The sequence below is a fragment of the Pseudoliparis swirei genome, chromosome 8 (assembly GCF_029220125.1).
Source record: "Pseudoliparis swirei isolate HS2019 ecotype Mariana Trench chromosome 8, NWPU_hadal_v1, whole genome shotgun sequence".
NCBI lineage: Eukaryota > Metazoa > Chordata > Actinopteri > Perciformes > Liparidae > Pseudoliparis > Pseudoliparis swirei.
Genome location: NC_079395.1, coordinates 18668974 through 18696173, shown reverse-complemented (window position 1 = coordinate 18696173; position 27200 = coordinate 18668974). Strand labels below are relative to the sequence as shown.

Genomic DNA, 27200 nt, shown 5'->3' with positions numbered 1-27200 from the left:
AATGAATTTCAAATTGTATTTATCAAGTTTAAAGCAAATTGTTGTTGGAGTATCGGCTCAAATTGATAGAGCAGTCTGACTTCACAGTGTCTCATGGGAAGTACTGGCTAAAAAAATCCAATCAAAAGTATGTGTGGGAAAAAAAAACATGTTTCCCTCGTCACATAAGGCTCGAGGTATCAAGTGGATACAAACTTTATGTGTGGATTTAACTCGGTCCTAATTGGCTCTGAAAAACACCAGACAACAACTAATGTGGTCTATGGTGTATTGCAAAGAGAAATGAATTAAATATCGTATAGTAGAGTTTAACCATGTTATATACTGTATATATTTGTTAACTATACGACAATGTGCCATATACATCCATTGCACACATTCCTCAAATGTCTAATAGATATTAACATATTTTACTCTTTTACTTGGAATAAGTAACCATAACCGTGGTCTTAGTGCCGACTCTTTTAAAATCTTAATATTTGCTCAAACCCAGAGGTTAAACATGTGGATCAGTGGTTAGCAGGTTTGTCTTAACAATCAGAGGGTTGGCGGTTCAATACCCGCCCTGGTCAATGTGTTGAGCAAGACACTTAACCCTGAACTTCTTCCTGTAGCTGTGTCTACGGTGAATGAATGGAACATGATTGTAAGTCGCCGAAGCGTCAGCTAAATTAAATATAATGCACTATAATATATCGGCTGCTTTCCCCCCTGTTGTGAATGTCAGTTGGAGCTCAGTAGTCATTTCACTGACACATTATAGTGTGTATATATATATTTTGATTTCTGAGCGTCGACACTGGACCATTTTATAAATAGTACAAAATAGGATTGCTATAATTTCTGGCTAAGTTAATATTATTGTGGCCGTTTGAACAGTTAAACAGTGCAAAGTCCAGCAGGAACCACACAGACGTGCTGCTTTTGGAAATTGTGGCAGACTGCTGGACCACAGCTGAGACGAGTGTGGTTCAAAAGTCTCATAAGCAGTCAGTGGGTAGCCAATGGGAGTTGTTCCTTCTTGTTGTTATTCTCCTCCAGTCACCCTGTCGCTCGCCTCCCATCCACCAAACGTTTGACTGACACTCTCTTCATTTATACAGCGCTCACAGCGAGTGGCGTTAAGTGGCGGAATGTTTGAGTCTTCGGCTATAAATATAAAAAATAAAAAAGATGCCAGAAGTGAAATGTTTAAGTTCTTTATCGCCAATGCAGACAGTCTGTAAAGTTATGTAACTCTACAGCTGCTCATCCTGATGAACTCTGTATCATCTGGTCAGATACAGACTAACGGCCTCATAGTGTATAATCAATGCTAATATTACTGCCATTTGTTAAGTGTTGAAAAAGTTGGTAAAAAGTGAACCATACAGATGTTGTATTTATTAATATTATAGATAAATATACCAGTATCGTATTTATGGTATCATATTGTTTTTATGGTATTGTATCTGGTATCATGATATTTATGGCATGTATGGTATAGAACAGCGGTTCCCAAACTCAAGAATGCCGCGGCCCAATTTGAAATCTGAAAATCTTCTGCGGCCCACCCAAGCCTTAAATCACAACCAGCGTTGACGACGCCGTAATTTAACACTGAGGTGTGCTCATTTTAGGGGGGGGTGGGGGGGGGGTTCACCTGTGCAGGGTTTTTACTGCATAGAGAAAATGTGGGCGCGCGCCTAATTTAAGCCGTAATTTAACACTGAGGTGTGCTCATTTTAGTGCGCGCCTCCCGGCTGAGGGAGGCGCGCGCCGGCATCGGAGCTCTGGCGCGCGAGCCGAGAAGAGTTGACGGGGGGGTAGACGAAAATTACAGGGTGACGGGTGGTCAGATTTCACCCTGTTATAGTAGTAGGGGAAACACTGGAGTTGATAAGCGTGTCTTCTTGTCTGATCAATCCGCAACTGTGAGGTGCGCGACTTGTCTGAGCGGCCAGTTGCTGATCGCTCACTCAACAGCCCGACGTGCACGAATAGATGGTTTGGGGAGCACCGAAGACCCATTTTGACCCAGGAAAAACCCTGGACACACGCACACATACTAACACACACACTCGCACACGCTCACACGCACACATACTCACACATGCACGCACACACACAATCACACGCACACAGACACACAAATACTCACACACACAAGTGCACACACACAAACGCAAACACATACATTCTCACACACGCAGACACACACACGCACATACAAACACACACTCGCACACACGTAAACACAGACACACATACTTACACACACACCTTTTCACACAAGGACACACACACACACACGCACGCAGACACACACATACTCACACACGCACACAAACACAGACACACAAATACTTACACGAACACACACACACACATTGTCTCCCGAGTCTCGGGCCCCGCAGCATGAGGCAGAGATTTGATCCTCCGGCTCGGAGCGGTCGGCCAGCTCGGTTCCCAGGAAACGGCGCTGAGCAGAGAAGTAAAAGCGAAGGTCCAGACTGGATCTTCACGCCCTCAGCGCTCAGAAACACGCCGCCGCTACGTGCTTCTGTCTGTTCTCTGCAGCTGGACAGCTGAACAAATACTCTCTTCTGCAGGGGGGGGGGTCACTGAGGCCAGGCTGCTGAGCTCCTCCTGTAGACTTCCTGTGAGGAGAGACCTCCGTCACTGAAGGAGCTGCTCCAGTTTACTCTTTCCTGCGTTATTTTTGACGAGCAACATGCATATTTTTTTCGAACTGTGCTGGATCCGAATGGTTGTGGCCACACAGCGAATACTCAGCGTCTTGTTTGTAAATGTGGACGAGGGACGGAGCGGCCGCATGCTCCGCCGGGCCTCTGAGTGATTACTGTCTGGTATTAGGCAAATGATCCCTGCTTATGGGAGCGTGATGTGGGATTATGTCGCCTCATGTAGCACCATGTCACCAAAAAAAAAAAAAGCCAGACGAGAAGCAATACTGATAGAGATTCCTGACTAGTAATGGCCCCTATACCCCCCCCCCCCAATCCCCCACTCCTCTCCCCTCCCTCGCCGCCACCGAGCACCCGTTTTGCAGCGTCCGCCAGCAGGCCGCTGAAACCCTGCGACGCCTCCTCCACCCGTTTCCCCTGAAGTGGAAATACCTCTTGTGTTATTCACCCTGAAGGTCCCACTCACTAATTACGCCCCCCCCCCTTCTAATCCCCCCCACCACATCGAAACCAACTCCTGCTGCAGCTCCCCCCCCCCCCCCCCCCCATTACAATATGGATTCCCTGTCGGCTTACTACGGGGAGATCGAACTCTAATTAAGATTGTTAATGAAGATTTAATTTTCCACTCCGAATGAGCCAGTTGAACTCTGGGAAACGCATGAGCGGGAGGGGAAAGAGCGGGATGAAAAGAGAGAGAGAGAGAGAAAGAGAGAGAGAGAGAGGCGAGGAAGAAGAAGAATGGGGCCAGTACAACCCCCCACAGGGACCAGTGGAGTGAATGTGACTGTAAGACCCTGCAGTGGGCAGCGGAGTTGTATGTATGGGCTCCAGCTCCGTCAGGCCTGTGAAAATGGTAAAGTGGTCAAAATGAAACCCACCGAGCTTCCAACGGCGCAGAGGCTGAGTGGTTTGGATGTACTCATCAGTGTGTGTGTGTGTGTGTGTGTGTGTGTACTAATATTCCAAAAACGCTAAAAAAAAGGGAGAAAACTGTTCTGTGAGTGAGGAGCAGTGATGGATACGTCAGTGTCAGCATAAAGAGGTCCTTGAGCATGCAGCCACAACCGGTCGCCCGAAATATCACAACCCAGATGAAATCTGACGTGAGTCTAAACTCTGGCCGCACTCGTGGAGCAACGTTATTGTTTTTAGACCGACGTGTTTTGATCGATCGAGAGATAATACAATCCACAGGGATGCGGTCAATTACTAGAATTCATTAACGCACGAAACATCCTATTAATATGGCCTCTTTCAAAGCTCCCAGGCTCCAGTCAGGGGGGGGAGGGGGGGGGGAGGGCGAGAGGCGATTTTTACACCGCGAATGACACCAGGCCGGGCTGGGAGGAAGAGGGAGGAAGAGGAGGAGAGTCGGGGTGGACGCCACTTTCATTTAACTCTACGGGACGGGAGGCAAAAATGAGATTTAAAGGGCCACAGATGATGAAAGTCACCTTCCCCGTGCACATGTAGTAAGTTTCTGTGCTATGTACTGTCTGTAAAACCTGGACTGTACTTGAGATGCAAAATCACACACACACACACACACACACACACACACACACGTGTCTCGCACACTCCCACTGTGCTGAGTAGCCAGAGGGATTCTGTGTCAGTAGGTTCAAACGGAATGAGGAATCTCCATGTACTTGAACACACACACACACACTATATTGTGTGTCCTGTGATGTAATCCTGCAGCTCGTTGAGTGTGTGTACGTACAGCGCTCGTTTGCCACGGCGTTTAAAAGAAGCGTTGTTGTATCTGCGGCTCCGCCCGTTGTGCTGTGATCAATTATGCATGCGCTGTAATTATTGACGCCGCCATGACAGCAGCAACTCACCTCAGACTGCTGCATTGCGGCGTTGACGCTTTAGGAGACCGATAAACACGCCGGAGCTCCACGGATCGATGAGACGAGCAGGTCGCGAGTTTAAAGTGTTTAAAAACAAAAAAATCTGCTCGGTGTCAAAACTCTTCTGCGTCCTCGTTCGAGTCACGATGTCAGCCTCCGCCTCATGATCTCGTAATTATGGGAATGCAGTGACGCGGAAGAGATGGCGAGGGATTTTTCTTCTCCCTCCCGCGCTCGGCGGCGTCGGCCTGAACCACAAACACGCTTTGATGTCACGCAACCGACTCGCATATTAACTGCGAACACGGCCCTGACTCGAGGCGGATGTTATTATCATCGTAATCAAGCGGAGGCCCGGCTAACGCGATCATTGTCCCGGCCATCGTGGAGAAATAATCCCCCTCCTTCATATTTGATTACTGTAATAAATCTTTTTTAACTAGCCGACTCAGTCACGCACGACCCACGGTCCATCCTCCGCGGGGCCCCGGGGACGGCGGGGCCTCGCGGCCGTCAGGTCGGCTGTGTTTGCCCCCCCCCCCTCATCGTCTGGAAGCCTGATTGCTCTGCAGACCTCTCTCTCTCCGTCTGTCCTCTATTACTGACCTCACATCCCCCCAGTGGGCTGGATCAGACCAGACGAGGTGTTCCTCCATCCTGCAGCCAGACAAACACACACACACACGAGTGGCCAATTTGAGCCGGTACACACACCTATTCACAACAACAAACATGTTTGTGAGTTTTGAACTCATTTGTATGCACAGAGCACAGAGCATCTCTCCATCGCACTGTCACGCTGTCTCTTTCTCTTAAAGACACACACACACACACATATACAACACACACACATTATTATCCAGAAACTCAAGAGACTGCAGAAAAGAGCGCAGAGTGGGTCTTGACTCATCTCTTTTGAAATAGTTCCATTTTTATTCAAATTTACAAAAAGAAAAAGCACAACAGAAATAAATACACTTTGTTCAGCGCGCAATTTGTGGACATTGGATCAACACCGTGCAGGAGCAATGCAGTCGACCATGGTGGTGATGGTGGTGGTGGGGGGGGGGGGGGGGGGGCACAAAACCAAAAGCGGTCTAACCAGTTTGGGGTCAAGAGGCCACGACCTTCAACCTGCACCCTTAAGCTACACGTCAACATGTCTAAATGCTGCTCCGGTCCTTTGAGGGTGACTCAGTGGATCAGGGTTTTATTTTGGACAGAGGACTTGACAAATGGCCCCGGAGGTCCACTTTCATCCGTCACTCCTGGTCTGTAAATCTGAGCCGGGAGTGCTGCGGAGGCCGCCGACTTTTATTCAATTTGAAAAAGAACAGGATCCATTAATCACGCTGTTGATTGAACCAATTTGCCGGCTGCTCAGGCGGCGGCACAATCAGCTCCGTCTGACTCCGGCGCAGCACTCCAGAACTCTGAAATAAGACAAATCAGGAGAATCATCACTTTGAATTTTTAACAATCAGCCAGAGGAGAACTTTAAATTAGACCAATCAGGGGGGGGGGGGGGTTGAAACACCTGGAGCCAATCAGAACTGTAGAATAAACCACATAATTGGCGAGGCAAGAAAGGTGACAAACTGGTATAGCATGCTTATTTATTTATGTGGCAGAATTTGCGGATACTGTTATGAAAATGGTAAGAGCTTTTTTTTTGTGACTCAGGAAGTTGGCTCATTCAAGAAGGCCCAGATGCCCAGATACATGATGCATTTGGCAAAGCGACAGATTTTGTTCTCTTCACAACGAATGAATTATTCTCATGACAAAATGGTTCTCAGTCCGCTGGCAGTCATTCGTAGGTGGACCCGTGGTACCCGCTCTAAATCCTTTGACGTTTTCCTCCAATCAAATAAGGTTAAAAGGGAAACTCTGGTCCGTTACAACGTTGGGTCTTGTGTCGGGATGGGTATTGTTTGTGTTTTTTCCGATACCGGTGCAAAACCACTATTTTGAAAACGATACCGGTGCCTAAACTGATACTTAAAAAAAAGAAGAAGCACAAAACGACGATTGACAACGACATTAAAAACCTCTTCGACCATGTTCCCTGTAAAAGCCGTTCTCATGGAGCACTGACAAAAAACGGACAACAGACTGTCACGCTCGTAGCTAGCGCTGGCTTAAACATGGTTATAATGGATAATTTATTATTTGTTGGCCTACTTTTATGAATGCAAGACTTGCGATCAACGTTACGGTTCTACTCTGAGTTAAGGCTGCTCTCGTCATCATCGGGCTCCAACCCTAGTCTTGTGTTACTATTTCTTTTATTTCCATTTCTTTGAGTTATGATATTGTTGAGAAATAGTAAATAAAAACATTGCTACAACAAGAGGTCAGAACACCAGTAGGTTGTAGATAGTCTGAGGTTTAGTGAGAGCTAAACCAGTTTAAACCAGAGGGGGCACACTCCAAGGCTCTGTAAGCCACCTTTACAACTCAGAAACTGTCTTATAGCGATCCTTGTGGTTTTTCTGAGGTCAAAGGTCAGTCTTGCTCCATCCCTTGTGGTAATGCAGATGATTGAAGGTTCCAGGAGTCCGATAAACACCCTGAAGTGAGACAGGGAGAAGGACGACGAATGCTGTTTGCGTCTCGGAGAGGCGGATGCCGTTGTGCCTTTTCATCATCCGGCGGGAACGCAGAGCAATCCGATTTATATCCCAGCGTCGATGCATAACTTAGCTTTTTTTCATTTTTTACTTCACATTCAGTTGGCAGTCCAATTCGCCCGAGATGCGACTCGGAGGTAAAAGGCCGTGCGAGAAAATCTCCCTCATTCGAGAGGCGTCTTAAGTTATGCGTCCACTCTGGAATAAATTCAGATTGCTCTGCGCTAACGACGACGAAGAAGAAGAAGAAGAAGAGCGCGCGGAGAAGCGGCGCCACAAAGCGGAGCGGGCCGGAGAGCGTGAGCGCGACTTCGTCGGCACGGTGTTCGTCACAGTGTTGGAGAGCACATCGCCAGACGAGTGTTTGGGGGAATCAACCAGCATGGCCGGCTCCTTCTACTCCTATTCTTCAGAGTTATTACGACTACGTTTGGCCGGCCGGGGGTTCGTTACATAAACCTGTGAGACTCGTGTTAAACGCTCCATTTGACAGGAAGCTAAGAAAATAAGACCCAAGTTGCAATAAACCAGAATTTGCCCTTTAAGTTTGGCACACAGTGTCGCCGCGGGCGTCTATTGGGCCACATGCCTCAGACTGCGGAAAGGTTCCTGGAGCTTTAGGGTGTCACGGTATTGTTGATCAGTGAAACCCCCACTGTGGTTCTGCACCCCCCCTCCAGCACACACACACACACACTCTCTTCTCTGGTTATTGTGCAGTATTTGTACGTTGGTCGTGGCGCTCTGCACCGCGTGGACACGTCTGTGGCTCAGGTAAGGGGTACAGAGGTGTGATCGGGTTCGTCTGAGGTTTATGGGTCGGACCGAACCTGTCGGGACAATAACGAAGCGGACAGCTTGACTCGTGGCTTCACAACGAACCCGGTGACAACGACGGGTGAACATTTCTGCGATGGCACACCAAAAGATAATCACGTTCAGGGGGCAGGAGGCTGAACTATAACTAAAAGAATAAAGAATAAAGAAAGTCTGTTGGGTTACAAGTCCCCGAAATGATGGAATTAGCTTGACTTCAGATGTAGGAAGCGGTCAAGGCACAACACAAAAATGCAATATTAATGTGTTAATGGAGCTGCACGGCCTGGAATGATAACGTGTGATGCACAGTCACTCCCCACTGATCTTTTATTTAAAAAATGTACAGTTTATTATATTTCTAGACATAAGTTACCATCCATACAACTTTTTCATATCTCTCAGGCAGTGCAACACCAGTGACAATGAGCTGTCTTTCCCCAAAAAACTTATCACACATTCTGTTTCAGTGTTTCATTCCACTTTTGCAGAATATAGAACTCCAGATTTTAGAGAGAGAGAGAGAGAAAAGAAAAAAAAGCAATACAGATTTTTTGAAGCGTGCCCATGAGGAGACTCCCCCCCTCTCGCTCCATTAGATGTTCATCTCACTGGGAGCCTCACTGGGGCCGGCGAGGCTCCGAGACTCCTGGTTTCTGGTATTTCGCTCGACAGACTTCTTCAGGGGGCTCGTGTATAATTAAATCCTCGGCTCGCCCGTCTCAGCCGAGTGCCGCCACCACGCAGACCGGCTCCCTTGTTCCACAGGTGTAGGAGACACGGTGCTGCGCTCGGTCCGGGAGGCTGTCACCGTCCAGCTCAGTGAGTGCATCTCTATAATCTACGCTACATACAGACGGTCCCGACAAGTCCGGTTTCAGAATTTATTTGTTTTCACTTTTTTTTTAATTCACTCATTATTCATTTAATATACTCTCTTTTAGCAATAATATTCAGTGGTATTTACATTTGAAAATGCTTTTCACGTACAGTCAAACATCGCATCTTTTTTCTTCTTTTTTTTCTCTCATTTGGTCGACATCTTTAAACAAGCAAACAAAAAAAAGCTGTTACCTCGGACGTCATCATTATTTATCCATTGTTGAGCATCACGCGGTAAGAAAAGAATGAAAAAAAGGAAAATAAGTGCGTTCAAGCTGAGAAACTCCAGCTCATTTGCACCGTGACCTTTAACGGGAACCGAAAGAAGAAGAGGAAAGAAAAGCCGCTCTGTGGAGCCGCTCCCCCCTGTAACGTGTCGCGGAGCTGTGGACGTGTTGTGTTAAAAAAATGAGAAATGTGTTGACATTTTAGGTTTATACGTACGATCATGCACACTCTGTCCTCGAGACGTGTCCCGCGGGACGACAGCGGGGTTAGGCGTTAAAAAACAGGAGACTTCTTCCATAAAAACATTTAGGAGATGAATAACAGAGTCCTCGTGGTATGACGTCGCTTTTATAATTCACTGTCGTACAATCAGAGCCTCGTGGTGTCCGTCAGGTCTTCTGTGTGTGTGTGTGTGTGGGTGTGTGAACCTTTTTGTAAACATACCAACACTCGACTACAAAAAAAGCTCGAGGGATGAGATGGGGTGGCTGGTGTTGGGAGATCACATCCCTAAATCACTTAAATATTCCACACTGTCTGTTGGTCGGGCCGAGCGGAGAGAGAATCCTTCGCGGGATTTCAATGATTCATCATTTTCATTTGGAACCAAGCGATGAGCTGAATTATTCACTTTCTCTGCCACTGCAGACGGAATGAAACGCTTCCTGTTACCGCCGCCTCACGTTCCTCTCTCTTTACGTCCGTCCCGTTCGCCCCCCCCCATTGTGTGTTACCCTAGTTTCTTAAACGTCCTCGTTGGAATTTTTATTATTATTCTTGCGCGTCTTACTCATCTTTAAACTGTTCCTGGGTATCAGGGTTTTCACACACACACACACACACACACACACGTACGCAACAAACACAAACAGGCCATGAGAAAACGCCTTTCTTCTCGTCTCCTGCTGTTTTCTCATTCCGCGTACGTTGCTCACCAGTTGGATTAAATCGAGTCGTGGATGTTTGGGTTGTTTTTCTTTGTCCGAGGCGTTTAACAAATTGTTGCCGCCCCGAGCAGAAAGCAGCCTCTGCATTGTCTCAGTATCCGTGCTCAACCATATCAGCGTTTCAACACTTATTGCTTTAAATTACATCAATCACTCCCTCCCTGCCCTCGCACTCTCCAGCCTCCCTAGGCTCATTTTTCTCCGTCTCTTTTTATTACTTTGCCCCTTCATCTTTCTCTCCTTTAACTTCTCCTCACATTATTCTAGCTCCGGTTGCCTTTTCATCATCCTCCCATTCCCTCGCACCCCCTTTGCCCCTATTTGTTTCCTTTTCTCTCTCATTCCTCAGTCTTTCCCCTCTTCTTCCCCGGCCGGCTCCCCTCCCTCTCTTTTCGCCGTCTTCCCCGGCTCGTCTTTCTTTTCGTTCTCCTTCTTGGCCCCGGCGGCGTCGCCGTCGTCGTCGTTTTCCTTCTCCTCCCTCTCCTTCTCCCGGTCTCTGAAGAGGTGGGCTAACTTCTGGAAGCGGGGGCCCCACTCCTCCAGCCCCGCCCCCCACTCCTCCTTCTCCGCATCCTTCTCCCCTTCGCTCTCGAGGGAGCTGAGGGACCCCGCCCGGGACCCTGTGCCCTCCAGGCCGTACACCTGCACCGAGTCGTACGGCGGCTGCGAGGGGTCGAAGGTGACCTGGGCGAGGCGCAGACGCAGGAACTCGCCCACCCTCAGTGCCAGGGAGGGGCCGCTGGGCCCCGGCGCTCCCCTCGCCGCCTCCATCCCGGGAACCCAGCCGCCCCCGAAGCCCATCACCCCGCCGTAGGCCCCACGAGGCTGCCCCGGGAAGGGGAACAGCTGGGGGGTTATATCCCTCCTGCCCAAAACATACCCCCCCAGACCCATCCGGTCCCGCCAGTCCCCAATAAAGCCGGCCGCTTCCGGGTAGACGGACGACATCCCTCGGCCCACCCTGTCGGGTCTCGCCACCACAAAGTTGCTGCCCATCTCCAGTACTCCTCTCCCCAAGCTGCCGTGATAGTCCCTCTGTCCAGACAGCTCCCTCTGCAGGACAGCGGCGTAGCCGCGTCTATTCACAGGTTGCTGTTGTCCGTCTGTGGAGGCACCCCCGCTTCCATTCCCCCCTGCCGCCATTCCTCCGCCGCCGGAGTCGGATTCGGACCGGCCGGAGCCGGTGCGTTTCGGGGACAGCCCCCCGCGGGAGGCCCTGCGTCCCGCCAGGGGAAGGGTAGACGAGTCGCACAGCCATCCTCCGGCGGCGTGACCCCGGCCCATCACGGAGCCGGACCGGGTCATGACGAGGTGATGCTCCCTGGGTAGTGTCTCCGACTGCACCTGGAGGGAACGTAGGCGAGCACGGGGGGTTTCAGTCGGGGGCTGGGGGAGGGCGTGGCTCTGTTAGGTTTTTTGGTCGCAGCGACACAAAATGGGGGACGTGGGAACATTTAATGAGAGGCATGGAGGAGAAAGACAGGGAGGGAGGGGGGGAGTTTGACGATAAAGTGCCCGAATGGATGAAAAGCAGGAAATGATTAAAAAAGGAAAAGAAAGATGATTGAGACGGAGGAGAGACGGACATCGAGGCGTACGGAGCAGAGTGAGAAGAAGCCAGAGATATTAATTGAACATTAGAATGAGCTAACACTGCACAGTGAGAGGGAAATGGAGAGGGGAGTGATGGAGAGATAACATATTTGAAAATTAAATAAAGGAAGGGCCAGACAGCCCTTCTATGGCCTAATAAATAAAACAAAAACATAGAAAAGATAACAAACAGCAGGACATTAATGTGCAGATATCTCGGATTCATCACCTTCCTCCCTGTCACATGTCTGCCAACGTACCGAGAAGATAAATAACTTAAAAATTATTCTTTTACTCGCTTAATTACTTTCTTACTTAACTTCATGTGCTTATTACAATTTAATAATTAAGTCCTTCATTCAATGTTAATCTTTTCCCCAATGGAGCCATCTATCATTAATCGAGTTATTCATTACATTTTAATTCATCATTCGCTGCAGCGTTCACCACCTTTCCCCCTTCCTGGAGCATCCATCCATCCGCTAAACGGTGTTTTCGTACGTCAGTTTCACACAAAACGTGTAAGTATGCATCGTTAACATTTGTTTGATTAGTTTCTTACTTACTCGTTTGCTTATTTAATAATGTATTCAATCATTTATTCCCATTTAATGGTTTCTCTGATGCAGCCGTCGATTCATCAAATAGTTTATCCAACGTTTATCACCTTTTCCCCTTCCCGAAACATCCACCCCTCCATTAGCCACAAATATGCATCGGCTTAAACAACGTAGAGTGAAGAACGTCATTACATGAAGCGTTACAGCTAGCGTGGATGCTCCGGACAACAATGCGATCAAGACAATAAGATTATACATTTGCTGACCTGGCATTATCAATCATCTTTCTGATCACTGGGGAGGATCGAAGAGTAAAATAACTGCTTGAATCAATGTCTTTGTGATGCTGTACGAAACTCCGTAGATCAAAACTACGGAGGCGGGGCCACAGCGATCCTTACCCAGTCCACGTCTTGGCCGTGGTTCCCTTTGTCCTCGCTGCTCCCCTCGGTACAGTTGCTCGCGGGTCTGGTCCCGCCTCCTCTCTCCTGGCTGTCGCCGGTCCTCGGAGTCCCGCCGTCCGACGTGCTCATCCCGCTTGGGGGCGCGGTGCCGTCGCGGCTTCCGGTGCGGCTCCCGTTGCTGATGTCCGTGGGAGCCACGTATATCGCTCCGGACTCCATCGGCCCCACCATGGCGCCCTGGTTCTGGATGACCAGAGAGTGGTCCGTCTGGCCTCCGGGAAAGCGGTAGCCCAGCTCTGCCAGGCCGGGCTCGAAGGCTCCGCCCGGTGCGCGGCGTAACACCGGCAGCGTGTGGCTGCTGTAACAGAGGCGCCCGTAGAGGGGCCCGCCTGGGCCCGAGTAGTTGTGCTCCACGCCCGGATTCTGAGCCCAGCTGTAAGTGCGAGCCTTTTCTTGGGTTTGATGGGCGTAACGACTGTGAGACACAAGGCAACATCTGTAATTATTGAAATTGTTAGGGGTATTATACTTATTATTAGGGTCCGAGCGACAGACGAAGTCTGTCCGAGAGGACCCTATTGAAATTGTTAGGATTCTTATTATTCCGTTTCTTTTTTCCCCCTGAAGGGTTATTTTGGAGTTTTTCCTGATCCAATGTGAGGTTTTGGGACAGGGATGTCTATGTGTACAGATTGTAAAGCACTCTGAGACAAATTAGTAATTTGTGAAAATGGGCTATACAAATAAACTGAATTGAATTGAGACGTCAGTGCACAACTCAAGACGACAAGCATTTATGCATTTTACATTTAATTTCCATGACGTGGTCTACACTTCACGTAGAGACATATGATGCATGAATATGTTCACGTAGTCAAAGTACCACACTCTCCGGAGACTTGACCCCCGTTCCAATCCTCCGACCCACCCCCAGGACTGCATCTGCCGTTGACTAGGTCCCTCCTCACCCAACTACCCTAAATACCTCATCTACAAGCCTGGCTTTGTGTCCTGCTGCCATGGATCCCAGCCTTCCTAACACATTCTTGACAACTAGTGGAGTTGGTCTCAAGCACCACAGGCACTGCCAGGATTTGAACCCAGGATCTCCTGTTTACTAAACACGCACTTTAACCCACTAAGCCACAGCACCTACATACAAAACCCTTTTCACAGTACCTCAAGTTCTGTTCTGAACCAAAACTACAAAACCATAAAATTCAATTCTACAAACTGATTCTTGAGGAGCTGCTGGGATTTGAACCGCAGATCTACTGTTTACAAAACATGTACTTTAAACCCACAGCACCTACACACAATTCCCTTTTCACAGTACCTCAAGTTCTGTTCTGAACCAAAACTACAAAATTGCATTCTACAATCTGATTCTTGAGGCACTGGTGGGATTTGAATCCAGGATCTCCTGTTTACTAAACATGCACTTTAACCCACTAAGCCACAGCAACTACATAAGATTCCCTTTTCACAGTACCTCTAGTTCTGTTCTTAACCAAAACTACAACACCATAAAATTCAATTCTACAATCTGACTCTTGAGGCACTGGTGGGATTTGAACCAAGGATCTCCTGTTTACTAAACAGGCACTTTAACACACTAAACCACAGCACCTATAGAAACATTTCCTTTTCACAACATTGTAAGCTCTGTTCTTTCCTAAAACTGGGGACTAGGCTCTGGAGGGCGGGATCTGGACCCAGAAGCGACGGGAACTGGAGTCAGCTGGTGCGGCGACGGGACACGCAGATGCAGTTCCGGGGTTGGGCCGGCACGTGTTGAGACTTATCCCAGTGAATGCTAACGCTAATGTTAGCGCCTCAGCAGGCCTTTATGCTTAACGCGTGTCGGCTCACAGTACGACGCCATTTCAATTGTGGTGTTAGACACGACGCTGGAGACAGGGTGCGGCGACTCGTTTCAGTTCGAAGCCATGACACTTGTAAGCTAAAGGAGGCGTGCCGTTAAGCGTGCTGCCAACGAGCTACAAGCTCATGGCTTAATGCGGTCAATGTTTTGGTTGGTGGTCTTCACGTGTTACACGTTGGAGGGGATTTCTGTTTTTCTCTGTCCAAAACAAAGTCGAAAATGATGCTGTCACGGCCGACATATCCTGACTAGTACAAAGACCGAGTTACAAACTGTTCTATTGGGGTTACTTTCTCCCAGACTAAAGAGAAAAAGCCCCCCCAGAGCCACAGAAGACATGATAGATCTGTAGCTCTTCCCCATGAAAACAGAGATTTAAGCGTAAACGTGGTTGGAAAGTCTCCGTGGGATCTCACATACGACTCAAACCGAAGTTTAACCCTTCCGTGACACGGAGAGTCAAGAAAAACACAGAAAACGCAAGAAAGTTTATTGCAGGGACGTTGCAACGTTGGATTCAAAGTTAATTATTTTTTCGGGCATGTTGTTGTGTCCACCTCCGTAACTTTTTTCAATAAACTTAATGCAGCCTCTGTACTTGTTTATGGCCTCTTCCATATGGCTCGCCAGAATTCATCGGGAGCTAATTATTAGTCCAAAGGCAATAACAATGTTTCGCCGAGGCATCAAAGTGGGTGCAAACAGCCCTCTGAAGTAGAAGAGCATAAACACGCTTTCACAACACGAGCACAACAAAGTGGTCTCCTAGGACCGCGGAGCTTGATAGCCTTCTGTCTCAGCATTTTGATCGGTGACTGATTATCAGCTGGGAGTTCAGGCTCGATCCGTTTCTTAAGTGGATCAATTAACGGCTCGACGGGGATGAAAGCTTTTACTCTGAAGGGGGAGGGGGGAGGTTCGTTCCACCCCCAACTTCCTTTTTGGCGTGCGATAAGAGGGCCGGCCAGGACGTTTGATGGAATCAAACAACAATTGTTGTACATGTGATTACGCTCTCTGATGTTACACACACACACAAACACACACACACACACACACAGAGTCGGCCTACTTACACGTTCCTGCTGTCCAGCGTGCGATAGCTGCGCGAGCGCGAGCTGTGCGGGGCGCTCTGGAGCGCGGCGATGTCGAAGGCGGCCGTGTCGGCCTCGCCGCCGCCCTCGTCGTCGTACGTGATGATGTTCTCGCGGACGTCGTCCTCCTCCAGCGGCGACAGGGAGTCGCGCTTCTGCCGGCGCAGCGACAGCGACAGGGCGCTCACCGCTGGCGGAGGCGAGAGGAGAGAAAATCGGAAGAAAAAAAGAAAGAAAAGGGGAATGATTTACAAGGGAGGAGGGGGCAGAAGTCACCGGGGAAATAAACGGGAGAGGAGGAAGAGGAGAGAGCGAGGGGAGACACATTCAGTCAGACAATGAGATGAGACGAAAACAAATCCAGATGAGGGGTTGGGGTCGAAGGGCCGGTGGATCAGCGCGCTTCATGCCTCCACTCGGTAATTGACTTTGAGCTCCGGTCAGCAAAATGGACGCTCTATTCTCCCGTGACTCGGTGACTCTTATTCCATATTCCCAGAGGCTGTGGGCAGAGAACTGGCAGCCTGCGTCCAACAAGACTACGTCCCCCCTAAAAGGTGGATTTGTTTCTTGTTCGACAAGAGTTCATCTTGTACAAAATGTGGAAATATTCTACTTGTAGATAGTTAATATTGGGAATTGCTTCAATCATTTCCTTTTCATAGACACTTGATATCAATGGTACCTAGAAAACAAAAAGACCTGGGAATACTCAACTGATCTTTACGGTTCACTTATAGAATATATAAGGAGTGGAGGTCGTCATTAATGACCTCATCGATTGGGCCAACGGTTTCGAGGCCTTGACTTTGGCATTTTGACCGTCGCCATCTAAATTTGAGTTAAAGTAGGACGAAAATGCCAACAACTATATTACCAATGTCAATCACTGTGTAGCCCCGCCCTAAAGCGCCGTTATCGTCAGTTTGACTCTAAAAGCACCATCCTTTACTAAATGAACATCACGCTGTATTGAAGAAGACATGATAATAGAAATCGAGATCATAAAGTCATGTTTACAATGTTTAGGAGGGAATAAATCAAGAGAGAAGTCAAGGCATTTTATATAGACTTCTATACAACCACAACAGTTCACAACAGTCTTGTTTCTTGCCAATCACTGTGGATGTTGTCGGCTCAGCTCCAGTGGAACGGGTAAGTCGGCCATTTAATGTATTTCTTAACGTTATTTTATCACCCCAAGTTTTTATGATCTGTTGTCTGTATTTCATTCTATGGTTGTTTCAATGTTGTCTTTGGTTTTTATCTGCTTCGGAAAAGTGCTCTGTAAATAATTTATTTGAAACGTTAATGCAAATGCTCCAACACCTTGAGACGCTGAGTCGGCCTGCATGTCTCTCATTAGAGCTCCATGACGGCTATTGATTTGCGTTCCGTGAAGCTTGTGTCTGAATGTTTGAATGGACTTTTCTGTGAATGCATCAACAGACTGCAGAGCTTTAGCAGATCCTCCAGAGCAGCTTCAAGGGATCATATTTGGGCTCCATTCTGCAAAACATTCTGCTCGGACTGCTTTTTCTGCGTAAGGAACAAATTCCTGGAACTGGCGACCTGATAACTTGAAATCAGTGCCACACTTCAGCATTTATTAATCAAGCTCTTACTGTGTACTGTACCTCCGTGTACTCATCCTCTTTCAGGAACCACCGGGTCGCCCACTTGCAACCGTTATAAACACCATGAAATCAGCATCGGAAAGCTGTTTTTTTAGTTTGTCTCTGTATAAATAAACCGTAAATAAATATAAATAAACATTGTCAAAACTTTGACAGACCTACTGTGCTTGGTTACGGTTGCTAAGACGCGATTGGTTGCGTCCCCATACGGATGTACCACAGGTGGTTAAGCTGCCGCTGTGAGTCAACCCACAGCTTCAATATTGTTGGAGCTTTGCATTCTTTGGTTTTCCCGTGGACGAGTGGAGAATATCTAATCTCTCACAACAATGAGGGATCACCATCACGCGCCGGTTACCGAATGGCCCGATATCCCTCTCGTGTATGCCGAGCCCCTCCCTAATAACCAGATGGGATCCTGAAGGAGCTGTTGTCTGAGCTTCTGTGCGAACATTTGGCATCTTGTGGAGGGGCCCAGTCATCCTGTTTGGGATTAGCCATCAACCTCGTTCAGACGCCAAAGACTAAATTGTCCTGGCGCAAAGCTGCAGCTCTTTTCTCACGCCGCGGAAAAACTTCATGCGAGTTGAGCGTATGCAAAGCTGTGTTGATTCCTCCCGGTGGAGTTTATGCCCTTGTCACTCGGAGAACAGAATTATAAACTCCCATCCAGAAGACCTCATCTGCGCGATCACCTTCACGCCGCGCTGCGTTCCCGTCTTGATTGAAGTGGCCTTTTCCAGAATGATAGTAATGCCCCCATCAACACGGCATGAGTAGTGATCCAACAGGCCGAATGGAAACGATGCTGGCCCAGAGCCAAACCCTCCTCAGCACCTCCGCATTATCCAATCGAGCGTTTGAGAGTTTCTGCAAAAGGTGCCAGTGACATTTTATTACGCCGCTATCAAAAAACCTGAGGGCCCGGATAATCACTCAGTATTGTTGTTTTTAGCCGTGATTCGTGGCGACCTTGCCAGAGGACACGACTGGACCAAAATTGCGAGGAAAATTAAACCCCCGCTATCAAGCAGCTGTGACTGAGGAAAATATTTACGCATTATCTTTATATGCAGATTAAACACTCTGGGATGTAGTGGAGGGTAAACAGCCCTAAACACTATTTACTCTTCTTTTTTTATTAGCATTAAACTCCTTTATTTGCAGTAAATCGCTGTGCGATAACTTAATAAATAATGCCGTAGTGAAAACACGATGCTCGTTGTATAAGTCAGCTTTCCAGGTGCAACACATTATTATAATTTTTTTTTAATACTTGATATTTTATTTAGGTGTTTTTACAGAATGACAACCGTCAAAAGTAAGAATGCATAATAATAATAAAACATAAAAATAAAGTTAAAATCAACCATGCATCTGGAAGATGCCATAAGGAAACACAATCCCCACATTATTATTATTACACATTTTTTTGTTATCTTTCAATATCAAAAGTATTTACCCAGTAGAGTGGCGACGCACGCCAGGATGGCCAGCAGGGCGGCGGTGCTGAGGCCGGGGGACGGCAGCGTGGACTGCTGAGGGAGGCACACCGCCTCTCGTTCCCAGTCCCACTCGCCCTCCTGCTGTTTCTCCTTCTCCTTCTCCCCGGCCTGGGCCCCTCCCCTCAGGCAGGGACAGACGGACACGGTGACCGTCCCGGTGCTGGTGAGGCCCGACGTCCCGTCCCTCAGGACCAGCGGCACGTGGAGCGTCAGGGTGGAGGACGCGGAGCGGGACAGCGGCCGGAGCTGGGACAGCAGCACCAGGCTCGCCGTGGGGCCTGAAGGGACACAAGTCATCCGTTGATATCCGGTTTATACCACGATGGAATGAAGCACACATGGACCACACCATAAGCCAATCCATCTTTTATTATCTTTAAGATTTCAGCAATAAGCGAAACTCTGGTCTCTACTGGTCTGACAGCAGAGTAGTGAAGTGTCTGCGGAGGAGAGAGATTCCCTCAAAATGAAATGTTTTTTTCGTTGAAAGGCAACAGATAAGAGAGCTCCCAAACGTTGGGTAGAAAATATTTAATCGGCATAAAGCGCCTGCCAATTCATCCAAATATATATAAAACAGACTCAGTTATCAAATCCGTGCTCCTCTGATCACAGATTGAGTCATGAGTGTTTTTGGTTGAACAAAGCAAGGCCTCCGTCAGAGGGGCCGTCCAAATGAGAACAGAACGTGTTCTGCTGTTGGGTGACACTTCAAAGACGCCTTTGATTCCCGTTGTCGAGCGAGTTTATCCTCCAGATCTCATCGCAGGGACATAATACACATAATAAGATCACCAGACTTACACTTAATCGTCTCTACCCTCACGATGGGTCGAGTAGCATTGCCCAATGTGGGGTCACTTGAACTCTGCCGTTGGTCCCTGGGTCCCTACAGACTACTTTGTGTATTTGAGCATAGCGTTATTTTTTTTGGGCCCCGCAAATGTATTGCTTGGTTCTCGCTATCGCCACTCTCGTCAACCTCATTTAGTGAAAGAGCCGAAATATAACCGCTCTGCACTTCACCTGCTCGGCACCGACATGGCAGATCGACAGTGATTAGAGCGGTGGTTCAGGGGACTGCCCGTTGTTCCAAAAGAGGCCCTTTGTTCCAAAACCCCCAAAGGTCCCAACGGAACCAAAGCTCATTTGTCCGATGGCGCAATTTATCTCAAAAACCTACGCCCCTTTTCTACGATGGCCCATTGCTCTGAAATACCCCTCTCCAGACAGCAAACAGAGGCGCGTGGCTAATTATTATGCAGAATGACTTCCAGATTTTCTTCTTCCAGCTGGCGAACGCATGACCCACCACTATTATCCGGCGTCCCTTGTTGGTTCGGCGTGAGGAATGAGATTAGTGAGGTGGAGGGCAAGAATATCAGGGTCAGCCAATCAGAGACTGAGAAGACAACCTGCATTAACATGTGCGATGTTCTCGTGTTTGTTGCATAAGGATTGTTTATGTTTGGTGCAATGGGCATCCAGAACAATGTCTTTGTTTTTGGGGTCATGGGCCGTCGGACGAATGGGATTTGGGTCCAATGGGATGCATCAGGAAGGTAACCAGGGAGTTGCTGCATGGTTGAAGGAGCAGTTTTTCAGAATCTTTTCACATTTGCAAATGTTTTGTGTTTTATTCAGCAGTTTTTTGGGCCTCAAGGATCCACACGACGTGTTCGGGTGTGAAACACTGACTGCAAAAAAGGTCTGTGAGTCCGTTCAAGGGAACTCCTCGGGCGACATCTATGGACAAATTATTTTGTCTTTATGCACGGAAATTATCAACAAAAGGTTTGTGAATGTAGCGCAGTGCGTACAGAACCTTTAATTTCATTTCATTTTTTAATTTAGGATTTCCTTTCAGCAAAAACAACCCAACTTGATGTTTTGATGAAAATAATCAGTAACACAGCACTTCCTTGAAATGAGGTCTGTGTACCGTACTGTGCATGTCTATGTCAGTGTGTACTTGCACTGTACATGCTGTGTGTGTGTGTGTGTGTGTGTGTGTCTTTGTGGAGGAAAATGGGCCAAAGAAAGCAGAACAGACAGAGCGTGTACTAGAAACAAATGCAAAGTAGCTAAATTCAATTGAGCTGAAGTGAATTAAATGAAGCAGCTCTGATTTCTTCAAAAGCCTTTCTTTGTAAAACAGTGAGTGTACGTGGTTGTGGGGACGGGGGGATGTGGAGGGGGGGGGGGGATAAAGGCAAACAAGAGGGACGACGAAAAGAGAGGAGCATCACAAAGCAAAGCAATTGGGCCACCGGAGTTGGGAGATGGATGGTGGAAGAGAGAGGCAGAGGCAGAAAGGGGGGGGGGAGGTTTGAGAGGAGGGGGAAGGAAAGGGAAGAGAGTGTGTGTATGTGTGTGTGTGTGGGTGGGTGGGGCGGAGGAGAGTAAAGACAAAGATGGAAAGAGAAAGGCGGAAAAGAAAATGTGGGATTAAGAGCCTTGACAAAGTAGAGGAGAAGCCGTGTGTGTTTGTCAGGGGAGCAGGGGGATGAAAAAAAAGAGGGTATTAAGAGATATACAGAGGGAGGAGAAGATTGAGTGCCTACCGCCACTGTCCCTGACGCTGAAGTTGAGGGCAGAGCTGGACTCTGGAGGGATGCTGAAATACACCGCGCTGTCATTGCCTCCCTCGTCTCTATCAATCGCCCGCAACACCTGCACCACCTGAAACCCAGAGATAGAGAGCGCGGAGGAGATAGGGTGAGGGGAGGGTGGGAGGAGAGAAAAAAAAGGTAATGGTGGAAAAACAGTTACACAGAGAGCGCTTTTAGCCCCCGAACCATTTGCTGACGTCAGCAGGAATCCAAAACGAGCCAAACAATTAGCGCAGAGCGACACCGAGGGAGCGGGTCTGATCCTCATACCCAATAAATAACTGCGTCCGCCTTCCACAGATACGGTGCGGCGGGCCTTTTCAATTTTGGTAATGGCATCCGCGGCCGGCAATCGTCACGAAATGAATCACAGAAAAAGAAGAAAAAAAAAGAATAATCTCCCTCGCAGCCCGAGCTGATGGGTAATTTATTTCCCGTGATAAAACGCTGGGCGTCATTATGCAAGACGTCCTTTCAGAGGCGCTTTGGAGTGCCGGTCGCCTGCCAGACCGAACGCGGGGATGAAGGGCGCCAGTCGTGGGAACATTTGTTCTGTACAGTCGCATTATGTTATCGGTTGCCGGGTGTGAGTATATAATAGAACGTGTGTTGGCTAATGAATATGGTCCCGCTGAGAGACGGAGAGGGACACGTGCGCGTTCGACGGCGTTCCTAATCTCTCTTTCTTGAACCGTCGACGCAAACGCGAACATCACGGGCGGGAAAATAAATAAATAAATAAATGAATACATAATCAACGCTCGCTGCCACCGAATCGCAGATTTAGTGGCGAGAAACAACAAAGACAACAGAAAAAGAAAAAAGAAAAACGCAACAGATGGGCCAAGACACCAAATTATGGCGTGGAGTAGTGAGGACAAGGGGGGGGGGCGGGGGGCGGGGCTAGTGGGCGGGGGCGGCAAAAGGATGGCTTCCAGGGAGATATTGAGGAGCGCAGGGATGATTTATATAATTGAGATAGGATCAAAAGAGAGAACACCCTGATGCAGAATAATAGAAACACACACACACAGACACACACACACACACACACACACTAAAAAAAGAAAAGCAGGACGGATGGCAGTCTGGGTGGAAAGTGTGAGTCCAGGCTGGAGTTTAATTACAATCTGAATAGCGGCTGCGTTCTCATAACGGGCCACGGAGGATTCGCCGGGCTCCGCGGCGGCGAGCGGGGGGGGAGCCGCACGCCGCCGTCTCGGAGCGGATGCTGAACTTTAAACGCTACTGCACTTCAACGGGCTCGGCTTTGGAGGAATGCCGCGTTCACTGGACCCGGTTTGGAGCGTTAGCGTGCTCACGCCCCACGATTCAGGGACCGGATCAAGTACCCGACGATGCGCTCGATGAAAGAGCGAGCGGAGTTCACGCTGCAGTGTAACCTCCGCTGTACGTTATGTCATGGCGAGACATCCCAAAGTCAAGATGGTTCAGCCGTAAACGTAGCTACAGCGAAGGTCTTGGAATATTAATCTTGTAAATGTCGTTGGAGGCATTTAACGGAGGCATTGAAGGCACCACGTGACCCATAGAGTGGATTTAAAGCAACACACACACACACACACACACACACACAGCCCTTTTCCAATTCAGTGAGCGTGATAGCCTTAAGAACCGTGTGATTCGTTGGTACTTTGGTATTTTGCCTAATTGACAAATCACAATCGTCAGCAGCTCTGCCGACTGCAGGTCGACCGATATCGAGGTTTTCAGCGCGGCCAGTCAACAATACGTAACGCTGATATCATGTTTTGACATTTTTTTGCATCCAGATTAACCATTTTTCCCCAAAACGGCTGAAATAATATGAACATTTACATTTATTTAATCTGCTACTTTTTTCTTTTCTTTTTCGGAATTAAAAAAAATTGAAAAATCAAGTTGAAGTGCACTGATAACAGCGTCTCCTCGAAAATGTAAATGTAAGTGTTTGAGTATTTTGAAAAGCGCTATAGAAATGTGATGTATTATTATAATAATAAGAAGAAGAAGAAGAAGTGTGGCTTTACCTGTTGATAACTTTATTAATGTTGACGTCTTTTGTTTATTTACCTTGTACCTGAGAATATACGTATATGTATAATGACATGAGCAGCTCCAACAATATTGATATAATAATGTATTATAATATATAAACTAGATAATAGAATAGTTCCAGACACCTGTCCCCAAGGCGAGTGGAAACAAAAGCAGTGAACTTGTGTTTTGTCCCCTCCTGCAGTGGAAAAGGATGAATGGACTCTTTTATACAGAATATCTATATCTATATAAATATATATATATATATATATTAGAATCTTTTTATACAAATAGGGCCGAACTCTTCATGCAAACACTCAACCAGACATCAGAGGCCACTTAGACACTGACCTGCCCGATGGAGGATGAGTCACACAGAGCCGTGGTGTACTGTCGGTCCAGCTCGGGTGCGTTGTCGTTCAGGTCCAAGGTCTCGACCGCAACCAGAACCCTGGACACCTGGCTGGGGTTGTCTGAAAGATGCAATCACACAACAGCTCACAGGACGGCAGCAGACAGCTGGAGGAAGAAAGACACAAATCGAATGCAACCAACACCAGTGTGTGTGTGTGTGAGTGTGTGTGTGTGTGTGTGCGCACGAGGTCGAGCTTTTCCGCCTCTATCCAGAAACGTCACCGGCACTCGGATCTCGTTGCCGAGCACACGGCCGGCTAAAAATACAGTCGCATCTCATTTGGTTTCATTTGGCTCGTGTTGCAGCTCGCGGGCTCCCAGATGAGATCCGACTGAAGCGTCCCCAGGCGGTCAAAAACGGTTGCATTCCTCGCGAAAGCTTGTGTGTGTGTGTGTGTGTGTCTTTGTTTCATAAGAAAGAGAGAGAGAGACGGAGCAGAAGAGCGATGTAGAAAGCAGTCAATCTGCATGCAGTTACACCGGGGCGCAGCTTAAATAGATTGGCACAGAGGTCTCCCACACCGCGTTCGCTTGGATACACACACAAATGCACACACACACACACACACACACAGTGCTCCCCACCACGCTTGAAACGTCACATTCTGAGCCGAACATTCACCGGAACATCTGAGGCTGCTCTTGTGCGAGGCTTTCAGCACACGTCTTCTTCTCTCACTCATGTAAGCAGGCCGCCCTGCAACCCTGGGAGGTGTGTGTGTGTGTTTGCGTGTGTGTGTGTGGGGGGGGGGGATGCATTGCCACCGGGTGAGCCTGGCCTGGCCTCCGACAGTTTAGTTTGTTAGTCAAGACAGGCCCTCACTGTGCTCCCCCCACTTCCCCCGAGTAAAGATGAACTTTGTCCGGAGACTTGGCAGGAAAGACAACTTCCTGTCCTCGCACAGGCGGCGGCCACTGGACTGCATTATTCAGAAAAACTTTCACTTTTACTGTTTTTTTTTCAAGGGTTGAGAAACGGATCCAAATATCTTGTCTCGGAACCTGCCAAGAGTAAATTTAGAATAATTTAGCAAAAGGCACACGGGGGCTGGAAATAAAAGTTATTCTGTGTCTTTGATGATTTTCTCATTTGCATCACCGTTTATCAGGTCTTTGTAAAAGAAAACTTCTTCCTGTCTCCACAGAGCTCAAAACGTAAGTGACTGAGGAAAGATGATTTGTGGTTAAAAAAGAAGAAGAAAAAGAACATACAATACTGCCTGGCCTTATCATTAAAAACAAACCATGCTCCCCCTCCTCCGACACACACACACACACACACTCTCTCTCAAGGCCGAAACTCTGGCTCTCATAGGGTTCCACCACTATGAATCCCTCTACTTGACAGGGTCAACCGCAGCACTTCTTGATGTATTGATATGTGAAACCTCTCTTTGTGACAACGTTTATCCTCCACTCCCGGATATACAAACAACCCTCACCTTTACCCCTCACCTTTACCCCTCACCTTCACCCCTCACCTTTACCCCTAACCTTCACCCCTCACCTTCAACCCTCACCTTTACCCCTCACCTTTACCCCTCACCTTCACCCCTCACCTTCAACCCTCACCTTCACCGTGGTTGAAAGCAGCTCCTAAAAAAACACTGCGACAAACCTCCTCGCCCCCCCAAACCCAAAGGCAGCGTAGCGCTCTCCTTGGCGGCTCGCGTTCGATTTGCCGCTTTAATTTTTTAGTTTTCCAGTTGAATCCTTGAGAGAACGGATCTATCCATCGCGCCGTCAGATAACTCGCGCAGTATGTGGATCAATTGACCCCGCGGGGCGAAGGCAAAACAATCTGTGCAGCCAAACAACATTCCCCTCACGGCTCGATGAGTGGAGCGCTAAGCCTCTTAGTGAAATGCATCGCGGGCCGGACACCGTGCTGTTCAGATACCGTCTTGTTCAGATACTGTCTTTTCAGGTACTTTTCTTTTTCAGATACCTTTCTCTTCAGATACTGACTTTTTCATATATTCTGCTTTTCAGATACTATCCTTTTTAGGTACTATGTTTTTTAGGTACTGTCCTTTTCATGTACTGTCTTTTTCAGATAATGTCCTTTTTAGATACTGTCTTTTTCAGATACTGTCCTTTTTAGATACTATGTTTTTTAGGTACTGGCCTTTTCATGTACTGTCTTTTTCAGATAATGTCCTTTTTAGATACTGTCTTTTTCAGATACTGTCTTTTTCAGATACTGTCCTTTTTAGATACTTTGTTTTTCAAATACTGTCCTTTTTAGATACTATGTTTTTTAGGTACTGTCTTTTTCAGATACTGTCCTTTTCAGATACTGTCTTTTTCAGATAATGTCCTTTTTAGATACTGTCTTTTTCAGATACTGTCTTTTTCAGATACTGTCCTTTTCAGATACTTTGTTTTTCAAATACTGTCCTTTTTAGATACTATGTTTTTTAGGTACTGTCTTTTTCAGATACTGTCCTTTTCAGATACTGTCTTTTTCAGATACTGTCTTTTTCAGATAATGTCCTTTTTAGATACTGTCTTTTTCAGATACTGTCTTTTTCAGATACTGTCCTTTTTAGATACTATGTTTTTAGGTACTGTCCTTTTCATGTACTGTCTTTTTCAGATAATGTCCTTTTTAGATACTATGTTTTTCAGGTATTGTCCTTTTCAGGTACTGTCTTTTTCAAATACCGCCCCCTTTGTTTGCGTCTCACACTTCCTTAAACCTCTCACACCCTCATGCTCATCAGTGTGGAGCAGGTGGGGCGAACATGTTGATCCCGTTTTAAGAGTTTTCCGCTCTGAATAAGAGAAATTGATCCAATGGACGAGTTCTCGCGACCTCTGACCTCTCTGGGTGGCGATGACGGTGATGTTGTGCCAGTGGTCGCGCTCCCGGTCCAGCTCCATGGCCGTGGTGATGAGGCCGGCGTCCGGCGTGATACGGAACAGAGCCTCCGGGTCCGACTGGGGATCAATGGAGAACCTGGAGGTGAAAGGAAAAGCAGGGCGGGAGGAGGGAAGATAGTCGAGAAAATAGGAGGTGAGGGCAAAAGAGGCATAGAAAAGAATAAGTGGAGGGAAGAAGCAAGCCGAGGTGGCAGGGGGGGTGCCGAGTGAAAGAAGCACACGGGGTGTGTGAGGGAGCGATAAGGAAGGCTGCTTTCAAATGGCCAAGAATTAATACGGGCAGATTATCGCCGCTGATAGGAGCTCTTTTGAAGATTATCTTAATATCTCGAGCAATATACCGACTATCAACACTCACTCTTAGCACTTTTTGCCGCCGCTAATTGGGACACGGCTTTGTGTGGTTGTTACAGGCATACAGTTGCCTCCAAGACACATAGAAAATTAAAGCTGCAAGCAAACAGCAGTGGAACGATTGGAGCACAAAAACACATGTGTGGGCGTCGTCGGCTCGAGGG

General features: G+C 47.8%; 1 protein-coding gene across 1 annotated transcript in view; it reads right to left on the bottom strand.

The window, feature by feature from the left end:
* LOC130198490 (uncharacterized) overlaps positions 1-27200 on the bottom strand; it is a 186236-nt gene that overhangs the window by 1872 nt on the left and 157164 nt on the right. The window contains exons 9-17 of the mRNA XM_056421656.1: positions 26622-26758; positions 23734-23855; positions 21295-21412; positions 18839-19008; positions 18688-18781; positions 15571-15778; positions 12607-13084; positions 10449-11396; positions 8005-8087 (exon numbers count right to left, since the gene is read on the bottom strand). Coding sequence (XP_056277631.1) covers positions 8005-8087; positions 10449-11396; positions 12607-13084; positions 15571-15778; positions 18688-18781; positions 18839-19008; positions 21295-21412; positions 23734-23855; positions 26622-26758 — 2358 coding nt within the window. The remainder of the gene's footprint in view (positions 1-8004; positions 8088-10448; positions 11397-12606; positions 13085-15570; positions 15779-18687; positions 18782-18838; positions 19009-21294; positions 21413-23733; positions 23856-26621; positions 26759-27200) is intronic.